General features: G+C 44.0%; 1 protein-coding gene across 1 annotated transcript in view; it reads left to right on the top strand.

The window, feature by feature from the left end:
* Positions 1-21,353, top strand: part of LOC127005583 (carbonic anhydrase 13-like) — a 36,159-nt gene that overhangs the window by 12,074 nt on the left and 2,732 nt on the right. Inside the window, exons 2-5 of the mRNA XM_050874519.1 lie at positions 16,063-16,254; positions 17,176-17,297; positions 18,119-18,214; positions 20,415-20,529. Coding sequence (XP_050730476.1) covers positions 16,063-16,254; positions 17,176-17,297; positions 18,119-18,214; positions 20,415-20,529 — 525 coding nt within the window. The remainder of the gene's footprint in view (positions 1-16,062; positions 16,255-17,175; positions 17,298-18,118; positions 18,215-20,414; positions 20,530-21,353) is intronic.

Genomic DNA, 21,353 nt, shown 5'->3' with positions numbered 1-21,353 from the left:
TCTGCATCTTCAAGTAAACAATATTTCTGCCCAAGAGAGACTTCAGATATGGGAGTAAACAGTTCATGAAAGATCCAGAATGTCTGAACGTTGCCCAAACACACATTTCCGGGTAGTGTCTGCATCGCTCGAGAAAATGATAAGCTGCCCCCAAACAATCTTGAGAGGCTAGCGTAAACAATTCCTTGAGTCCAGATGCTCTAAAAGTCACATAAAACATATTTCTTTGATGCGAGTGTTTGCCCATCTCGAGGCAAACATAATTTCATCCCAAAAGTGTCTTCATAGTTGATAGCAAACATTTATTTGGCTCCATATAGTTTGACCGTCACCATATACACATTTTCATTATCTTACTGTTTGCATTTCTCGAAGTAAACATCATTTCATCCCAAAAGTGTCTTCATAGGTGATAGTAAACATTGATTTGGCTCCACATAGTTTGACCGTCACCATATACATATTTTCATTATCTTACTGTTTGCATTTCTCGAAGTAAACATCATTTCAGTCCAAAATAGTCTTTATAGGTGAGCGTAAACAATTCACTGGGCCCAGATAGTTTGACCGCCACCATATACACATTTTCACTATCTTACTGTTTGCACATCTCGAGGTAAACATAACTTCAGTCCAAAACAGTCTTAATAGATTAGAGTAAACAGTTCGCGGCCCCCAGATAGCTTGCCCGTCACCTTAAACACACTTCTTTGATTTGGGTGTTTGCAATTCTTGAAGTTAACATCATTTCAGTCCAAAACAGTCTTAGCAGATTAGAGTAAACAATTGCTTGGCTCTAGATAGTTTGAAAGTCACCATAACCACATTCTTTTCGATTTGGGTGTTTGTAATTCTTGAAGTTAACATCATTTCAGTCCAAAACAGTCTTTATAGGTGAAAGTAAACAGTTCCCTGGTCCCAGATAGTTTGATAGTCACCATAAACACACTTCCTCGATTTGGGTGTTTGCAATTCTCAAAGTAAACATTATTTCAGCTCCAACGAGTGTTCAGAGGGAAGGGTAAACAGTTCCTTGGCTTCAGACGGCTTGCAGGTCGCCATAAACAGTTCCGTGTGTCCAAACGGTTTGCACTCGACCGGTAAACAGTTCCTCGAGTGTCCATATAGTTTGCACCTCAGAGTAAACAACCTTGGTGCTAAACGGCTTGCACGGCGCGTAATGTAAACTCCTTGTGGTTTGTTTGGCTACTGAACGTCCTCTTCCACCTTTCTCCTCCTCCTCCTCCTCCTCCTCCTCTTCCTCCTCCTCTTCCTCCTCCTCTTACTCGTTCTCCTTCACCTCGATCCCAACTCTTCAATTTCCCTTCACTTCTTTTGTTTGTGTCACCTTCCTCTTCCTCTTCTTCCTCTTCCTCCTCCTCTTCCTTTTTCTTTTTCTTCTTGTTCTTCTTATTCTTCTTATTCTGGTTCCTCCTTTTCTTCGTTTTCTTCCTCCTCTTCGTCCTCCTTTTCCTTTTCTTCTTGTTCTTCTTATTCTGGTTCCTCCTTTTCTTCGTTTTCTTCCTCCTCTTCGTCCTCCTTTTCCTTTTCTTCTTGTTCTTCTTATTCTGGTTCCTCCTTTTCTTCGTTTTCTTCCTCCTCTTCCTCCTCCTTTTCCTTTTCTTCTTGTTCTTCTTATTCTGGTTCCTCCTTTTCCTCGTTTTCTTCTTCCTCTTCCTCCTCCTTTTCCTTTTCTTCTTGTTCTTCTTATTCTTCTTATTCTGGTTCCTCCTTTTCCTCGTTTTCTTCCTCTTCTTCCTCCTCCTTTTCCTTTTCTTCTTGTTCTTCTTATTCTTCTTATTCTGGTTCCTCCTTTTCCTCGTTTTCTTTCTCCTCTTCCTTCTCCTTTTTCTTTTCGTTCTTGTTCCTCCTTTTCTGCATCTTCTTCTTCCTCCTCTTCTTCCTCCTCCTCCTTCCTCTAAAACATTCCTGCAATTCCTCCTTCCACCTCTCCTCTCTTCCTCTTAACTCATTTCTCCTTTCCACTCATTCCCAACTCCATATTATCATTCTCTCTTTTTCAGCCTCTCCACTTCCTCCTCCTCTCCTTCGCTCTTCCACATCTTCCATACTTCCTCTACTTCCTTATCTTTCTCCTCTCTCATTCTCTCCCCTCCGCCTCCCTCTCCTCTCCTTACCTCTCCTATTTCCCTCCTTTGGTCCTCCATTTCTTTACCTGTTACTTCTCCTTTCCTTCGTCCCTTGTGCATCATTTCCTTCTTTGGTTTCATATAGCTTATCCTCCCTTCCCTTCCCTTCCCTTCCCTCCCTCCTCCTCCTCTACCCTCTTTCCCTTCTCATTCTTTATCCCCCTCTCCCCTCCTTCCTTTCCCTCCCTCCTTCACTCTTTATTTTCCCTCTCCCTCCTCCTCCTCTACCCTCTTTCCCTTCTCATTCTTTATCCCCCTCTCCCCTCCTTCCTTTCCCTCCCTCCTTCACTCTTTATCTTCCCTCCCTCTCCTCCTCCTCCTCCTCTTCTCCTCGCGTGATGCTTGGGAGTGCTCATAACAAGCTCTTCTCAGCATCATCTTTCGGTAAACAGGAAGAAAAGGAAGATAGGAAGAAACAGAGATAGGAAGAAGATACGTTGGTTTCCGGTGCATTATGAGATAGTTGCCTCCTCCTCTCCTCTTCTTCTTCCTCCTCCTCCTCCTCCTCTCCTCCTCCTCTTTCTTTCTTTTTGTAATTGTTCTTTTGTTCTTTTGTTCTTCTTTTTTGCATCCTCATCATCCTCATAATAATAATTTTCTGTTACTTCATTTCTTCTTATTTTCTTTTTCGTGTTACTTTATTCCCTTTTCTACTTCTCCTTCTCTTCCTCTTCTATTCCCTTTTCTACTTTTCCTTCTCTTCCTCTTTTATTCCCTTTTCTACTTTTCCTTCTCTTCCTCTTCTATTCCCTTTTCTACTTTTCCTTCTCTTCCTCTTTTATTCCCTTTTCTACTTTTCCTTCTCTTCCTCTTTTATTCCCTTTTCTACTTTTCCTTCTCTTCCTCTTCCTCCTCTTTTTTTCTTTTATGCTCTTCATCCTCCAAATTATAATCTTCCTCCACTTCCCTTTCTAATTTCTTTTCATCTTTTCTTTTTCCTACTCCTTTTCCTCTTCCTCCTCTTTTTTTTCTTTTTTATCCTCATCATCCTCATAATTTTAATCTTCTTTCACTTCCCTTTCTAATTTCTTTTTCATCTTTACTTTTTTCCTACTCCTCTTCCTCTTCCTCCTCTTTTTTGCATCCTCTTCATCCTCATCATTTTAATTTTCTTTCACTTTCCTTCTTCTTACTTTCTTTTTCCATCTTTACTTCTCTTCTACTTCTACTCCTCTTCCCCTTCTTTCTCCTCCTCCTTCTCATCATCATCATCATCATCCTCTTCTTTCTTCTTCTTCATCATCTTTCTTTTTGTTTTGCTTTTATACTTTGTTCTTTAATCTTGTTCTTGAATTGTTTTTTTCTTTTTCTTCTTCTTTTTGCATCCTCTTCGTCATGGTTTATAATCTTCTTCCACTTTCTTCTTCCTTTCTTTTCCATCTTTACTTCTGTTCTACTTATCCTTCTTCCTCTTCTTCCTCTTCCTCCTCCTCCTCCATCTTCTAACTCACCCCCACAACCCTAATTAACCATAAAAATAATAACATAACCATTTACTTTCTTCCTTCACCACCACCACCACCACCACCATTACCATAACCGCTACCACCACCACCATTAAACTTAGCCTGCCCTAACAACGGGGGGGGGGTGGAGGAGGGGGGGGGGGGGAGGAAAGGTTTGACAGGCAGGTGGTTGGCAACAGTATAACGACCTCGAGTGTATTTGTGGAGGTGCCAGGTACGAGGAGGAGGAGGAAGAGGAGGAGGAGGTGGAGGTGCCAGGTAGGAAGAGGAGGAGGGGGAGGAAGAAGAGGAGAATGTGGAGGTGCCAGGTAAGAGGAGGAGGAGGAGGAGGGGGAGGAAGGGTAGATGTTGGCGTTGAGAGAACTCGAGGTGGAGGGACGGAGCAAAATGATCGTGACAGGAGGAAAGAAAGTGAAAACGAAGAAAAGGAAAGAAGGTGAGAAAAGAAACAGAGAGACAAGAAGGAAAAGAAAGGGAAGAGAAGAAAAAAAACTGAGATCGAATAGAGGAAAGAAAGGAAAGATGCATATGAGTAAAGAAAGTAAAAGCGAAGAGAAAGAAAGGAAGGAAGAAAGAAGGAAAGAGGGGAGAAGAAAATAAATTGAGATTGAAGACAGGAGTGAGACAGGTTAGAGAAGAAAAGAAACTGAGATATCTTCACACTCGTCAACGTTCATTTCTCTTCTTATTCTTTACATCTTTACCTCCCTCCTATATACCCCGCTTTCTCCTCTTCTTTCCTTCTATCTCTCATTTCCCTTCACACTCGTCAACGTTCATTTCTCCTCTTATTTTACTCCTCTCCTTCTATCTCTCATTTCCCTTCACACTCGTCAACGTTCATTTCTCCTCTTATTCTTCTCCTCTCCTTCTATCTCTCATTTCCCTTCACACTCGTCAAGGTTCATTTCTCCTTTTATTCTTTACATCTTTACCTCCCTCCTATATACCCCGTTTTCTCCTCTTCTTTCATTCCATCTCTCATTCCCTTTACACTCGTCAACGTTGAAGGTCTCCACTCTTCGTAAACAACAACCGCTGGGTATTCTTTCGGTCAAGGTTCTTTATAATGACTTCGCAAACTGGTCTTCCCTTGGGCCTTTCCAGCCGCTTCAGTGTCACCAGCGAACGTCGATGGCACAGGAGTGGAAGGGATGGAGAGGCCTCACGACAGTCCATTGCGAGATTATCCAAAAAAGACCTTGACCGGGTTTTAAGAGTTCGTAAAGTGGCAAGTATCCCGTGTAACCTTGAAGAGTGTAAGTCATGCTCGCTGGGTTCAGAAAGAGTAGCGATTCATGACATAAGTGACGGTTGGATAATGAAGAGGAGGAGGAGGAGAAAATGTCTGCTGTTGAAAGACCAATGGAAGAAAGGAAGAAGGGGAAAGAAAGCAAGATACGAGCTGTGAGAAAAAAATGAGAGAGGAAAGAGGAGAAAGAAAGGAGGTAGAGGAGAAGAAGGAGGAGAAAAGGAAGATATTAAAGGAAGATAAAAAGGGATGGATAATTTAATAGAGAGAAGAAAGAAAAGGAGAAACGAAGGAAGGAAAGAATGAAAGAAGGAATCAAAGAAAAAAGGGAAAAAATAGTAAAAGAGTGGAAAACAGACATTTGTAACAGAGAGAGAGAGAGAGAGAGAGAGAGAGAGAGAGAGAGTGATCTCTCTCTCTCTCTCTCTCTCTCTCTGCCGCATCTGTCCCTGCCTCTCTTTCTCTCACCAGCATTTCTCTCTCTCTTGGCTCTCTCCCAAATATTGACCTCTCTCTCTCTCTCTCTCTCTCTCTCTCTCTCTCTCTCTCTCTGAGCCTTTTCCATCCGACTGTCTTACCTAATCCTCCTCCTCTTCCTCCTCCTCCTCCTCCTCCTCCTCCTCCTCCTCCTCCTCCTCCTCCTTCTCTCATGTCACCGGCGATGTCTATTTACAGGTTTAAACTATGCTAAATTAGACCTGAGAGAGAGAGAGAGAGAGAGAGAGAGAGAGAGAGAGAGAGAGAGAGAGAGAGAGAGAGAGAGAGAGAGAGAGAGAGAGAGAGAGTAATCATCCTTGACATATACTTTTCATCAATGATTTCCGCACATAGTACACACACACACACACACACACACACACACACACACATATAAGGGTACACACACCGTTTATCTCTAACAAGGAGGGAAGAGGAGGAGGAGGAGGAGGAAAGGGGGGAATAAAAGATGAAGGCAGAATGGGAGATGAAGAGAGGTGGAAGAGGAAAACGAAAGAAGGAAGGAAGGAGAGAAAGAAGAGGGAATTAAGTAAGAGTAGAAGAGGGGAGAAAGGGAAAGACGAAGATTGATGAAAAGAAGCAGAAGAAATAAAAAAGGGATGAGTGAAAGGGATGGAAAGGGAAAATAAATAAAAGAGGAGAAAGAGAAGAGAAAAAAATGGAAAGACGAAGATTGATGAAAAGAAGCAGAAGAAAAAAAAGGGATTAGTGAAAGGGATAGAAAGGGAAAAATAAATAAAAGGGGAGAAAGAGAAGAGAAAAAATGGAGAGACGAAAATTGATGAAAAGAAGAAGCTGGAGAAAAAAAAAAGGATTAGTGAAAGGGACAGAAAGGGAAAAATAAATAAAAGGGGAGAAAGAGAAGACCAAAAAAACAAAAACAAAAAAAACTGGAGTGTAAAAAAAGTAAAGGATGATAAAAAATTACGCACGAGTGAGTAGAAAGGAAAGAGAGAAAGTGAAAGGAGAGAAGAAGGAAGGTAGGGAAGGAAAGACTAGGAGGGGAAGGAGGCACTGGAAAAAGAAGGAAGTGAGGGAAGAACGGGATGAGGAGGAGAGGGAAGGGACGCAGTGGAGAGTGGAGGAGGAGGAGGAGGAGGAGGAATGCAGGTTTTCCCTCCCTCCCTTCCACTCCCTTTCCTCTCAGATTCCACTATAAGAAAAGGAATTCCCCTCCGCTTACTCCACTTCCCTACTCTTCCAGTTCCTTTTCTCCCGTCCCCTTCCCTTCTCTTTCTTTCCTTTCCCTTCCCTTCGCTTTTCTCCTTTCCTTTCCCTTCTCTTTCTTTCCTTTCCTTTCCCTTCCCTTTTCTCCCGTTCTCTTCTCTTCCCTTTCCTTTCCTTCCCTCCCCTCCCCTTCCCTTCCCTTCCCTTCCTTTCCCTTCCCTTCTCTTTCTTTCCCTTCCCTTTCCTTCCCTTCCCTTCCCTTCCCTTCTCTTCCCTCCTCCTCCTCCTCCTCCTCCTCCTCCTCACTTCCATTCCCTTTCCTTCCAACCCCTCCCCTCCCCTCCACTTCCCTTCCTTCCTTCCCTTCTTCCCTTCCTTCCTTCCTTCCCTTCCCTTCCCTCCTCCTCCTCCTCCTCACTTCCATTCCCTTCCTTTCCCTTCCTTCCTCTCCACTTCCCTTCCCTTCCCTTCCTTCCTTCCCTTCCTCCTCCTCCTCCTCACTTCCATTCCTTCCTTCCTTTCCTTCCTTCCTTCCCTTCCTTCCCATCCCTTCTTCCATCCTTCCTTTCCCTTCCCTTCCCATCCCTTCCATTTCCATCCCTTCCTTTCCCTTCCCTTCCCTTCTCTTCCCTCCTCCTCCTCCTCCTCACTTCCATTCCCTTCCTTTCCCTTTCCTTCCAATTCCTCCCCTCCCCTCCACTTCCCTTCCCTTCCCTTCCCTTCCCATCCCTTCCATTTCCATCCCTTCCTTTCCCTTCCCTTCCCATCCCTTCCATTTCCATCCCTTCCTTTCCCTTCCCTTCCTTTCCTTCCTCCTCTTCCCTTCCTTCCCCTTCCTTCCCTCCTTCCCTTCCCTTCCTTCCTTTCCTTCTCCATTTCCATCCTTCCTTTCCTTCCTTCCCATCCCTTCCATTTCCATCCCTTCCTTTCCCTTCCCTTCCCTTCCTTCCTTTCCTTCCTCCCTCTTCCTTCCTTCCCCCTTCCTTCCCTCCTTCCCTGCCCGTCCCTTCCTTTCCCTTCCTTTCCCTTCGTTTCCCTCTCCCTCACTTCCCTTCCCTTTCCTTCCTTTTCTTTCCATTCCCTTACTTTCTCTTCCCTTTCAATCCCTTCCCTTCATTTCCATTCCATTCTCTTCCCTTCCCTTCCATTCCAATCCCTCCCCTTCTCTTCCCTTCCCTTTCCTTCCCTCCCCTTCACTTACCTTCCCGTTCCCCTTTTTCATTCCCTTCCCTTCCTTTCCCTTTCAATCCCTTCCCTTCCCTTCCCTTCCCTTCTCATCCCTTTCCTTTCCCATCGCAGAAGCATTCCCTTATTATTGTTACTATTATTTCTATTATCATTATAGCATATCTTAAAAGCAGGATAATTTCGTGTGTGTGTGTGTGTGTGTGTGTGTGTGTGTGTGTGTGTGCGCCTGAGAGTGTTTACGTGTGTGCGTGCGAGTTCACAAAATGATGGAATTATTCATCCTCAACTAGACTTCATTCAACCGTTTAAAGTGTACCATTGGAAAGTGTATCATTCGAAAGCCTTTGATCTCTGCCAAAATGGTGCCCAAGTAATATTAGCAGTCGTTACAAAATCATTCTTCTTCTTATTGATAGTAGTAGTGGCAGTGGTAGTAGTAGTAGTAGTAGTAGTAGTAGTAGTAGTAGTAGTAGTAGTAGTGGTCGTCCTCCACCTTGCACAGGCTTTCCCTATCTTTACGAGCCGCCGCGTTGGACAAACCTCGCCTTCAGTTTTTCTCTTTCGACTGGAAATTCAGGTTGGCAACGTGTGCACGCCACGATCTCTCTCTCTCTCTCTCTCTCTCTCTCTCTCTCTCTCTCTCTCTCTCTCTCTCTCTCTCTCTCTCTCTCTTTCACACACACATACACTTCAGGGTGCAGCTTTCACCTTGTTGACTCAAATGAGTTTTGTGGTTGTGGTTTACACACACACACACACACACACACACACACACACACACTATTTGAAACTATGTATGTTACTGCCATCTTGATTGAGTTCGGAAATAGAATACGAGAGAGAGAGAGAGAGAGAGAGAGAGAGAGTCAATTAGCTGTACGGAAGTTAAATAAATATTGAAATTATGCAACTGTGTGTGTGTGTGTGTGTGTGTGTGTGTGTGTGTGTGTGTGTGTGTGTGTGTGAACCTCAAGATTATCATGTCATCAAGGAGAAAAATCGTCTTTGTACCATAATGGAACTTAATGGAACGTAATGGAGGAGAAGGAGGAGGAGGAGGAAAATAAGGACGGTCATGGAGTGATTCATGTAAGAGGATAAAGGGGAGTTGAAGAAGGTATTTGAAGAAGGTGAACATGGAAGAAGAAGAAGAGCAAGAAGAAAAAGAACAAGAAGAGGAGAAGAAGGAGGAGAACAAGAAGAAGAATGGGAGAAGGAGAAGGAGGAGGAGGAGGAGGAGCGTAAGTCAGTCAAGACAAACAACGTCGTAAATATTGATGACATTAATGCGATGTATGAAGAAAAAGCAAAAGTAGTGATTTAAAATGTTATATGCGAAGGAGGAGGAGGAGGAGGAGGAGAAGGAAAAGGAGGAGAAGGAAAAGGAGGAGGAGGTGGAGGAGGAGGAGAAGGAGGAAGAGGAAGAGGATCAGTATTTGGAAGTGGATGGTGATGATAATGAAGACGATAATGGGAAGGAGATAGAGGAGGAGGAGGAAGAGGAAGGGAAAGGAAAGGAAAAACAAGTAAAAGAAAAAGAAGAACGAGAAGAAGAAGAAGAAATAAGAGGAACAAAAAGAGTAGAGAAAAAGACGAAATGAAGGAGGGAAAGTAGTTGAGAAAAGTAAGATTGAAGAAGAGAAAAGGAAAAGCGAAGAAGATAAATAACAATGGAAGAAGAGGAAAGGAATAATGAAGAAGAAAAACAATAAGAAAGAGGAAAGCAAATAATAAACAGAAAGGTGGTGATAAAGAAGGAATATAGAAGGAAAATCGAAAGAGAGACATTGCAAAGAAAAAATAAAAATAAGAGGAAGACCAATAAATAAGAAGAACGAGAAGGAGAAAGACGAGGAACAAAAAAAAGAAAAAAAGAGCAAAGAGGAAATGAAGGAGGAAAAGTATGTGGTTGAGAAAAGTTATAAAGAAGAATAGAAAAGCAATTGTGAAGAAAAGAAATAACAATGAAAACAATGAAGACAAAAATAACGAAGGAGAAAAACAATAGGAAAGAGGAAAACAAAAATAAAGAAAAAAAAGTGATGATAAAGGAGAAACAGAAGGAACATCGAAAAAGAAGAAAGAAAGAAATTGCCAAAAAAATGTAAAAAAGGAGGAAGAGTAATAAATAAGAATAAATCAAATAAAGACGTAACAGAGAAGAAGCAACACAGAAGAAGGAATAAGGAAGCGGCAATAAAGAATAAATGAAGAGAGTAAAGAAGGGAGAAGAAAATATTGACGGAAAACATAAACTCGTGTGTGTGTGTGTGTGTGTGTGTGTGTGTGTGTGTGTGTGTGTGTGTGTGTGTACATGAATGCGTGCACACAGGAAGACGTACCTAGCAACCTACACAATTTTTTTTTTTCATCTCAAAATCGCATGTTTATATTCGTACTCTGAGCTTAACCTTTTTTTTTTTTTACTTTTTCCTTGTTACTTTGTGCTTCAATTTCTTTTTCTTTACTTTTCTTCCTTATCTTATTTTCTTAATAGTCAATAACATACAACTTAATCATTACACTACTTCTCTCTCTCTCTCTCTCTCTCTCTCTCTCTCTCTCTCTCTCTCTCTCTGCAGCATCCGATTACAAGATACACTAAAAAAAATAATATTAATATGAAGAAATAAGCAAGTTGTGTTGTCACGTGTGTTTGTTTGTTTGTGTGTATGTATATATGTGTGTGTGTGTGTGTGTGTGTGTGTGTGTGTGTGTGTGTGTGTGTGTGTGTATTTCACCACGGCCTGATCACGTGTTGGACTCGTAATCGCCAGCAGGTACCCTCCCGACATGAGCAAGTGCTGTTTATCGTCGATCTCTGGGTACTGCCACGACCTCACACACCACACACCCCATCCCCCTTGCTCAAGGGGGGACAGTAACCACTCCTAGTCAACGGGAAGAATCCGGCCTGAGCGGGTTAGAACCGCCGCCCTGTCAGACCGTGAAGCCTGGCAGAGCAGCGCTTTACAAGTTGCGACACGGTATGGTGTATGTGTGTGTGTGTCTGTGTGTGTGTGTACTGTCGACCTTCACACGCCGCCTTCAGGGGAAAAGATGTCAGAACATGCTGACTTGTCCTACTGAGAGAGAGAGAGAGAGAGAGAGAGAGAGAGAGAGAGTATGATGATTAAGTAGTATGTTATCGCTTGTTAGGAAAATAAGATAAAGAAGAAAAGTAATGGAAAAAATGAATTCGAAAAGTAATAAGAAAAAAAAGTATAAAAGTAAAAAAAAAGTGAAGCTCAGAGTACGAATTTAAGTTGATGCGATTTTGAGAGGAAGAAAATACAAATAAATAAAGTAGAGAGATAGGTACACCTTCCTGTGTGTACGCATTTATGTACACACACACACACACACACACACACACACACACACACACACACACACACACACACACTTGGGTTTGTATGTTTTCCTTCAATATTTTCTTCTTCTTTACTTTCTTCATTACGTCTTTATTGCCTTTTCCTTCTTCTTCTTCTTTATCTTCTTTTTCTTTCTTCTCTTAATTTTTTTTTCTTCGTCGTGTCTGTGCCTCCTTTTTTCTTCTTCTTTTCTTCTTTTTCTCCTTCTTCTTCTTCTTCTCCGTGACTCGCTTCCCTATCTGTCTTATTTTCCTTTATTTCCCTCACTACTTCCCAACATTTCCTTTTCTTCCATTTTTTTCCTCTTCTGCTAACGTGTTTATTCCGTTGTGTCCGGCATCAGCTTTCCCCTCTCTGTGTTTTTCCGTCCTTCCATTTTCGTCCTTCGTTTGTTTTTATTTTCCTTCGTCACGTATTTGCTTCAGGGCTTACTGCGTCTTATTCTGCCTTTCATTGCTTTTCTTTTACTTGTTTTTCTTGCTTTTGCGGTGACACACACACACACACACACACACACACACACACACACACACTCTATTGGTTGACTGTTTGTAAGTTTGTGGTTGATAGGCCTATAGAGAGAGAGAGAGTGGGTGGGTGGGTGGGTAGGTGGAGGGGAAACTACTACTTGTTTTATCCTGTTTGCGGAGGGGAAAAAATACAGAAAGTCCCAACCACAATCTCTCTCTCTCTCTCTCTCTCTCTCTCTCTCTCTCTCTCTCTCTCTCTCTCTCTCTCTGTCGATAATAATGACCTGATGTACCCTCTCTCTCTCTCTCTCTCTCTCTCTCTCTCTCTCTCTCTCACACACACACACACACACACACCCACGTCTCTCTTTGTGCGTAACTTTTTTTGAGAGAGAGAGAGAGAGAGAGAGAGAGAGAGAGAGAATTTTGTATCATTTCTATCATTGTCGAGCAGCAGTAGTAGTAATAATTGTAGTAGTAGAAATAGGAGTAGTAGTAGTAGTAGTAGTAGTAGTAGTAGTAGTAGACAAAAAGTAAAAGTAAAAACATCTAAGGCACAAAATAACAAAAATGACGAAAACAACAACAACAACAATAAATTTTACTTCCACCAAAATATGACTATTGACCAAACGAAGCTTAGCCAGTACAGGAGTGAAGGGGGGAGGGGGAGGAGGAGGAGGAGGGGGGCGATGGGGGGCAGGGGGGGAGGGGGAGGAGGAGGAGGGGGGCGATGGGGGGGCAGGGGGGGGAGGGGGCGTCAAAATACCACCACTCAAACAACACCTTTACCGGCAGACACGCGGACAAACACCTTAATTGATTCCACTCGGGTAAAAGTCGTCCTTGGCTCTCGGTCTCAGCTAATGTTTTTTTGTGTGTTTTCTCCGTGTTTTTTATGCGTTGCTTCTTCTCCCGCTTCAGACAGTTAGTTCAAGTCGGATCCGGATGGGGCTGGAAACGTCAAGATCCTTTTAACAGAGATTCCGGTTTTCGTAACGCTTGTAATTTTTTTTGTTTGTTTGTTTTTATTTCGTATTAGTCGATTGCACTTTATTTTTTTCCTGTTCGTGTCCGGTTCTGTCCGTCGGCCCACGTGTGTGTGTGTGTGTGTGTGTGTGTGTGTGTGTGTGTGTGTGTGTGTACCAGTCAGTTTTTTTCCCTCTTCATCTCTAAACAACTTTCCACTCATTGATTCTTTCCTTTTTTCTACTGCTTCTTCTTTTTTTTCTTTTTTTTCTTCTTCTATTTCTTCTTCCTCTTTTTCGTTTTCTCATTTCTTTTCTTTTCCTTTTCCTTTTCTTTTTCTTCTTCTTCTTCTATTTCTTCTTCCTCTTTTTCTTTTTCTCATTTCTTTTCCTTTTCCTTTTCTTTTTCTTTTTCTTCTTCTTCTTTTTCTTCCCCTCCCCTTCCTCCTTCTCCTCCTCCTCCTCCTCCTCCTGAGAAGCCCTACGTTGCGCCTGATCCATCCAGCTTCCCTCCTCTATCTCTCCCTCCCTCCCTCCTTTCCTCCCCTTTCTCTCCCTCTCTCCCTACAAACAGGTCAAGGTGAGAGGCTGACCTAGTACGCATTCTCCCTCCATTCCCACATTCCTCTCCCTGCATTCTCTCCCCTTTCCCCTCTTACCTCCAACCCTTTTTTTTTTTTTCTCCATCCCTGTCTCTTTCTTCCACTACTCTCCCTTTATTTCTCCATTCCTCTTGATTTTTCTCTCCCTCTCCCTTTTTCTCTCCATTCCTCTCTTTCTTTCTTTTTCTCGTTTATTTTATTTCTTGCATTTCTTTCCCTCCTTTCCTCCATCCCTTCATCTCCGTTCCTCTCTCTCTCTCTCCATGGGGTCTGTGTGGTCTGATTTTCTATGTAAATCTATGTAAATCTCTCTCTCTCTCTCTCTCTCTCTCTCTCTCTCTCTCCACTTTCCGCTAGATAGATGGGTGGAATTTCAACTTGCGTGTGTGTGTGTGTGTGTGTGTGTGTGTGAGAGAGAGAGAGATCACGAAAACTATTGGTAAATACATATTTTTAACCGATAACACACTCTCTCTCTCTCTCTCTCTCTCTCTCTCTCTCTCTCTCTCTCTCTCTCTTCTAAGAGCCTGTGTATGGGACAAATTGAATTGCCGAATGTTGAAACATACAAGCATACAAATACAAAATACGAAAAAAAATAAAGAAAAACATGTAAAAACAATATGGAATAATGTCAGTTTGTCACTTTATAGTTTATAACACTAGCGCACTTGGGTGTCCCTCACGCCACCTGTGAGCAACCAGCTTCACCTGCTGCATGCTCATGTTCTCCACTTGGGGAGTGGCTGCCGTGAACATGTTCCACAGGCGTGTGGTCCTGGCTGTATATGTGCGTTGGTGCTGCCTGGAGTGTGATCGAGGCACCTCCACGAGCTGGTCACCGGAGAGTGTAGTCCGGGTGAACCTCTGAGCAGCGCCTCTCTCTCTCTCTCTCTCTCTCTCTCTCTCTCTCTCTCTCTCTCTCTCTCTCTCTCTCTCTCTTGTATGTACTTATTTTTAATCTAAAAGGTGTAACGATTTCATGGCGGAGGAGGAGGAGGAGGAGGAGGGGGAGGAGGGGAAGGAGGAGGAGGAGAAAAATATGAAGGTAGTGAGTCAAGTATTGCTTGTGGGTTGTGCGCTCTCTCTCTCTCTCTCTCTCTCTCCACCGCAGGCAATTTGAAGTTTTATAGAAAGTTTGTAAACAGTGTGTGTGTGTGTGTGTGTGTGTGTGTGTGTGTGTGATCAACATCAATTTTTTCCACTACCTCATCGTTCAGTGACAACACCACCACCGCCAACCACAGCACCACCACCGCCAACCACAACACCACCACCGCCAACCACAACACCACCACCATCAACAATGACAACAACAACCTCAACAGCCGTCCGTCAATCTCCATTTATTCACATTACCTCCACTTGTCCTTGAAACGCCCGTCAACTCTCCTCCTCCTCCTCTTCTGCACTCTCTCCTTCACCTCTACTCACCTCCTCCCCACCTCCTTTTTCCCTCTTCCTCTCCCCCTACTCTTCTGCATTCTCTTCTCCGCCTCCTCAACCCTCCTCTCCTACCCCCTTTTTCCTTCTTCCCTTACCCTCTTCTCTCTCCTCCATCTCCTCTACCCTCCTCTCCTACCCCTTTTTCCTTCTCTCTTCCCTCTCCTCCATCTCCTCTACCCTCCCCTCCTACCTCTTTTTCCTTCTTACCTTACCCTCCTCTTCCTTCTCCTCCACCTCCTCTACCCTCCTCCCCTTTCCTTTTTCCTTCTCCTCCCCCCTCCTTTCCCTTTCCTCCATTTTCTCTTCCCTTTTTCCTTCTCTTCCCCCCTCCTTTCCTTTATCTCCACCTCCTCTGCCCTCCTTCTCTCCCCCCTCCTTTCCCTTTCTTCTACCTCCTCTACCCTCCTTCTCTCCCCCTCCTTCCTCTCCTCCACCTCCTCTCTCCTCCTCCTCTTACCCCTATTCCCTTCTTCCTCCCCTCCCCCACTCCTCCTTCTTGCCTCTCCTCGTCCTCCTCCTCGTCCTCATCCTTGCTCACCTGTTTCTAAAGCGAGTATACCTTACAATTTCGTTTTCTATAATTGTGTAACAGGTATTGTTTTATGGGTAACATTCTTAAAGCGTAGAAAATGGTCGTGGTGGATAATACTGCTTTCGTGATTTTAAAACAACACTTATTTTTCTTCTATGTGTCTCCTTTTTCTTCTCTTTCTTTTTTTACAGTTATTTATTTCCTTCTTCACCTCATACACACACGAACGCGCTTTCTAAACTGTCACACTCCACCTCCTTCTCCTCCTCCTCCTCCTCCTCTTCGTATTCCTCCTTTTCTCTCCTTCCTTCAGTACTACACACCTCTCCACCTCCTCTTCACATGTTCACGCTCTTATAACTGTCCTCCTCCTCCTCCTCCTCCTCCTCCTCCTCATTTTTACACATTCATGGTCTTCAAACTGTCAAACTCCTCCTCTCCCTTCCCTCGACACACACACACACACACACACACACACACACACACACGTTTCCTCCTTCTCCTCTTCCTCTTACACAAACAAACATAACACTCATTCCCTCCTTCCCTCTCTCACACTTGCTTTCTTCTCTTCCTCCTCCGCTTTTTATCCAACTTCTCCATCTCCCTCTTCTCGTCCTCCTCCTCCTCCTCACAAACTCTAATCGTCTCCTCTTTCTTCCTTCTGTAACTCCTCCATCTTCCTATCCTCCTCTGCTCCTTTCTCATATCATCCACCTTTGCACTGTTCTTCTCTTTCTCCTGTAACTTTCCTCCTCCCTATCCTCCTCCACTCAAATCCTCAAACCCTCCCATCATCTCTTCCTCCTTCTGCAATTCCTCCTTCTTCCTATCCTCATTCCAAACACCACTCATTTCCTTCTCTTTCCTCTCTCAAACCTTTCCTCTCCCTATTCTCCTCCATTCCTTTCTCAAGCTGTCCATTCATCTCCTATTCTTTCTCCCGCAGGGCCCGAGGTTTGGCCTACTCTCTTTCCCGTGGCGGCCGGGCAGAAGCAGTCCCCCATTGATATCAAGAAGACTGGCTGCAACACGGACGCCGCCCTCACCAAGGTCCGCGTCTCCTACTCTGACATAAGGATCTCCGAACTCTCCAACAGCGGCTACTCCTGGAAGGCCCAAGTCGGGAGTGGGACGTCGAGTGAGTGTGGAGTGGCGTGGCGTGGAGTGGAAGGGAGTGAATGGGTGGGTGGGTTGATGGTATATATGTTGCTTTGGGGTTCTGTTACGTGAAATGAGTGTGGAGTGGACTGGAATAGAATGGAGTGGAGTGGAGTGGGAGTGAATGGGTGGATGGGTTGATGGTATATATGTTGCTTTGGGGCTCTGTTACGTGAAATGAGTGTGGAGTGGACTGGAATAGAATGGAGTGGAATGGAGTGGAGTGAAGGGGAATGAAGATATGGATGGATTGATGGCTGGTATTATGTTATGTGGTATTGTTCTGTGCAGTGCGTGTGGAGTGGTGGATTAGAAAGATGTGTGGATGGGTGTATAGTATTTATGTTGCTATATGTAGTTTTGTTGTGTTGTGTGTTTGTGTTCCTTTATGTGGCTGGATGTATTGTGGAGTAAAGTGAAATGGAGTGGATGAATGGGTGTGTGGATTTATAGTGTGTGTATGAGTGTATTGAGTTGTATGCGTGTGTGTGTTGATGTTGATGGACGGAGTGTATTGCGATGGAGTGAGTGTGTGTGTCTCTGTGTTGTGATTGGATGTGTGTTGTTTTTCCTCTCTCCCTATCACCCTTGTTAACTCCCAACTCATCTTCCAACCCTGTTCAACCTCTATTTCATCCCCTGCCACCCTAAATAAACCCTTAACCCCTGTACCCCACCAAGACACCCTTTTTCAACCCTCTTTCCATTACTACTTCCCATAACCTAACTCCTTAACTCCTCCCCAATTACACCTGCCAGCAAAGCACTCCTCTCCCCTACAGTCTTCCATATTTTGATCCTCTTAACAAACTCCCTCTGTTATGCCAGCAAGACAATCCTCCTACCCCTTACAGTCTTCCCTATGTTGATCCCCTTAACACTATTCCTCTCCCCCGTGCAGGCCTCCGCGGGGGACCTCTGGGTGATGACGAGTACGTTCTTGAGCAGTTCCACAGCCACTGGGGCAAGACCAACGACACGGGCTCCGAACACACTGTGGACGGCACCCGCTACGCCGCCGAGGTGACTGTCTGGCTGCGCACACACCTACACGGACATGCACACGCGTACAAAGTCTTATTTACTTACACACTCAAGGGGTTAAGGTTAGGTATACAAAGATATTTACACACACACACACACACACACACACACACACACACACACACACACACACACACACACATGCGGGCTTTTTTTTTTTTTGCCCTTGAACTACTTCCTCTACTGTAAAAAAACTCCCCACCATACTCGTAAGAAATGGATGAAATAAACACAACACGAACCTGATTTAGTTACTTTGTCGAGTTTTGTAACTCAAATCTACAATGGATGCAACTTTAGGTAGATGCAATTAGGTACACACAACAACAGCCACAGCCAAATACACACACAAATGCTAATAAAGAATAACGAATGTAAATCTACGTCTTCCTACGACATAAATATTCAAGACCTGAGTATCAAAACGCATCTAGGAATAAATCTGATCTCTTTTTATTTTTTGTTGTCTTAAAGAGGCAAAACATTTTTTATATATTCAATTTTCTTGTCTTTTCATCCATCGTATCTTTCATTTAGTTTACCTCTTTAATGCCTTTATCTTAATTTTTCTTTATTTTTTTCATATCTCATTTTATCATTTAAGTTCGATTTTAAATATTTCGATCCTATATCATTAATTTTTGTGTATATTTTTCTTTCATTTCATTTCATATTCCTTCAAAGCTCTCATTTAATTCATCTCTTTAGCTTTAAAAAACAAAACTAAACAACCTAAGCAGGACAGTACATAACCTCCCCTGTCCCACACACCTTAATTAACATCCCCCCAACCCCCTCAGCTTCACCTGGTGCACTGGAACAAGAGCAAATTCCCGAGCTTCGCCCAGGCTGCCGCCGCCGAGGGGGGCCTGGCCGTGCTGGGCATCTTCCTGACGGTGAGTGGAGGCGCTGTCCGTGTGTGTCTGTACGATTTACCCTCCCTAAAATTCATAACGGAGGGTAAAGATGTCTGTGTGCCTGTGAGTCTGTGTACCTGTGTGTCTGTGTACCTGTGTGTCTGTGTGCCTGAGTCTGTGTACCTGTGTGTCTGTGTGCCTGTGAGTCTGTATACCTGTGTGTCTGTGTGCCTGAGTCTGTGTACCTGTGTGTCTGTGTGCCTGTGAGTCTGTGTACCTGTGTGTCTGTGTGCCTGAGTCTGTGTACCTGTGTGTCTGTGTGCCTGAGTCTGTGTACCTGTGTGTCTGTGTGCCTGTGAGTCTGTATACCTGTGTGTCTGTGTGCCTGAGTCTGTGTACCTGTGTGTCTGTGTGCCTGTGAGTCTGTATACCTGTGTGTCTGTGTGTCTGAGTCTGTGTACCTGTGTGTCTGTGTACCTGTGTGTCTGTGTACCTGTGTGTCTGTGTACCTGTGTGTCTGTGTACCTGTGTGTCTTTAGGTTTATATATCAGTAATTCAGTTCTTATTCTTGTATTACTATGGCGTATTTACCTTCTCTAACATTCATAACAGTTAGTAAAGAGCTTTCTGTATGTCTGTGTGTCTGTGTCTCCTTGTCTGTGGATATATGTATAGAAGTAGCTTTGTATTGTTCCAACGTGTTTGCTGTTCCTAGTGTCCGTAACAGTTGTGTCTTGTTTTGTCTCCCTTTCCTTTCCTTCCTTTTTCTTCTTCCATTTTATATCTTTCTCCCTCCCTTACTTCCCCTCTTTGACTCCGTCCCTTCCTCTTGTTCCATCCTTTTCTCCCCCTTCCCTTGCACCCGTATGTTCCTTTCTCTTCCATTCCCCTTTCTTCCCTCTCCTCCCTCTCCTCCCTCTCCCTCACTTTCTTATTATTATTCCTTTTCTTTCGTATGTCTGTGCGTCTGTATGGAAGTAGATTTTTTCCTTTGCTTTTCTGTTACTATGTTTACCCTCATCAATATCTTTTTCTGTCTGTATGTCTGTTAATCTGCCACTGTTACTATACTTCCACAGCCTTTCTACCTTCTCTGTTACTTTATATCCCTCTGTGTGTCTGTTTAAGAGTACATATGTTTCTGTTACTGTTCTTACACGGTCCGTTTGCCCGCACTAACACCAGCTATATATCTCTATGTAAACGGGGTAAACATTTTCTCCTCTATTTTTTTTCTCTCCCCTTCTGCTTTTCTCTACGCTTCCCTTCCTTTTCCTTGCCCACCCTTTATATTCTTTCTTCGCTTTGTTGCCCCTCTTTTCCCTTCCCTTACTCTCTCGTGTACTCCCACCTGCCCGTCTTTTGCTCTCCCTTTCCTCTTTCCTTCCCTTGCCTTCTTCACGCTCCCCTTTCTCTCCTTTGCCCACCTTCTCTTTGCTCTTTCTTCCTCCATTCACTTCCCTTCCTTATCCTCTCGTGTTCTCCCACCTGCCCCTCTTCTGCTCTCCCTTTTCTCTTTCCTTCCGTTGCCTTCTCCACGCTTCCCTTTCTCTCTTTTGCCCTCCTTCTCTTTGCTCTTTCTTCCTCCCTTCACTTCCCTTCCTTATCCTCTCGTGTTCTCCCACCTGTCCCTCTTTTCCTCTCCCTTTTCTCTTTCCTTCCCTCGCCTTCTTCACGCTCCCCTTTCTCTCCTTTGCCCACCTTCTCTTTGCTCTTTCTTCCTCCCTTCACTTCCCTTCCTTATCCTCTTGTGTCCTCCGATTTGCCCTTTCTTTCTCCTACTTTCCTTGCCCTCCTCCTACTCTGTTTATTGTCTGTTGTGTCTTGTTTTGTCTCCCTTTCCTTCCCTTCCTTTTTTTTCTTCCATTTTATATCTTTCTCCCTCCTTTTCTTCCCCTCTTTGACTCCTTCTCTTCCACTTGTTCCATCCTTTTCTCCCCCTTCCCTTGCACCTGTATGTCCCTTCCTCTTCCATTCCCCTTTTTTCCCTCTCCTCTCTCTCCCTCACTTTCTTATTATTATTCCTTGTCTCTTGTCTGTTGTTTTGTCTGTTGTGTTTTCTCTGTTGTGTCTTGTCTGTTGTGCCTTGTCTGTTGTGTCTTCTCATTTGCTTCTTGTCTTGTTTTGTCGTTTGTCTTGTCTCTTTTCTTTTCTCACTAACACCCTCCGCCTCTAATCTCTCGTGTCTTATAATCTGGCCTTGTCTCAACCTCACTAACGCTTCTTGTCTCTCCGCAGGTCGGGGCACACCACGAAGAGATGGCCAAGGTGTGCAACCTCCTGCCCTTCATCAGCCACAAGGGGCAGGCCATCACCATGACCGACGTGGTGCACCCTGAAGCCTTCCTGCCCAGTGAGTGAGGGGGACAGGGGGCGAGAAGGGGTGGGGAAGGGGAGGGCATTGTGGGAAGGAGAGATGGGGGAAAGGAGGGCATGTGGGCAAGAGAGATGGGGGGAAGGGAGGACAAGAAGGCAGGAGAGGATAGGGAAAGAGAGTGCAAGTGGGCAGGGGAGGTTAGGGAAAGCAGTGGAGGGGAGGAATAGGAGGCAAGGAAAGGAAGAGAAAAGGAAAAAAATGAAGGGAATGAACAAGAGGGAGAGAAGGAGTGAAGGAGGGCAAAGAAAGGAGAGGAAGGAAAGGGAAGGGAAGAAGAGGGAGGGTAGGAAGATGAGGAAAGTAGGAAAAAGGGTGATAGAAAAGAGCACATTGGAAAAGAAGAAGAGGTAGGGGAGAAGAAAGAAGAACTATGGAAGGGGAAAGGAAGGAAAGGAAGAGAATAGCAAGGGCAAACGAGAACATGGAATAAGAGGTAAAGGAAACGGAAGAGGATTGAAAGAAAAAGGAAAAGGATGGAAGAAGAGAAGGAAAAGAAGAGGTAAAGAGAAACTAAAGAAAGAGAAATGGGAGGGAGAAAGAAGGGGAGAGAAAGATAAAGAAGTGAAAGGAAGAGAAAGGGAAGATGCGGTTCGAGAGAGAGAGAGAGAGAGAGAGAATAAAAAAAACACTATCCAAAATAAACACACAAATCTATTACGTTCGAAAAATACACAAAAAACATCGAAGGAAACCAACTATACAAAGACAGGTGTGTGTGTGTGTGTGTGTGTGTGTGTGTGTGTGTGTGTGTGTGTGTGTGTGTGTGTGTGCGCGCGTAAATATCTTTGTATACCTAACCT

This window comes from Eriocheir sinensis, chromosome 30 (genome assembly GCF_024679095.1).
Source record: "Eriocheir sinensis breed Jianghai 21 chromosome 30, ASM2467909v1, whole genome shotgun sequence".
NCBI lineage: Eukaryota > Metazoa > Arthropoda > Malacostraca > Decapoda > Varunidae > Eriocheir > Eriocheir sinensis.
Note: the sequence above shows the minus strand (reverse complement) of the source record. Positions and strands in the feature narration are given on the sequence as shown.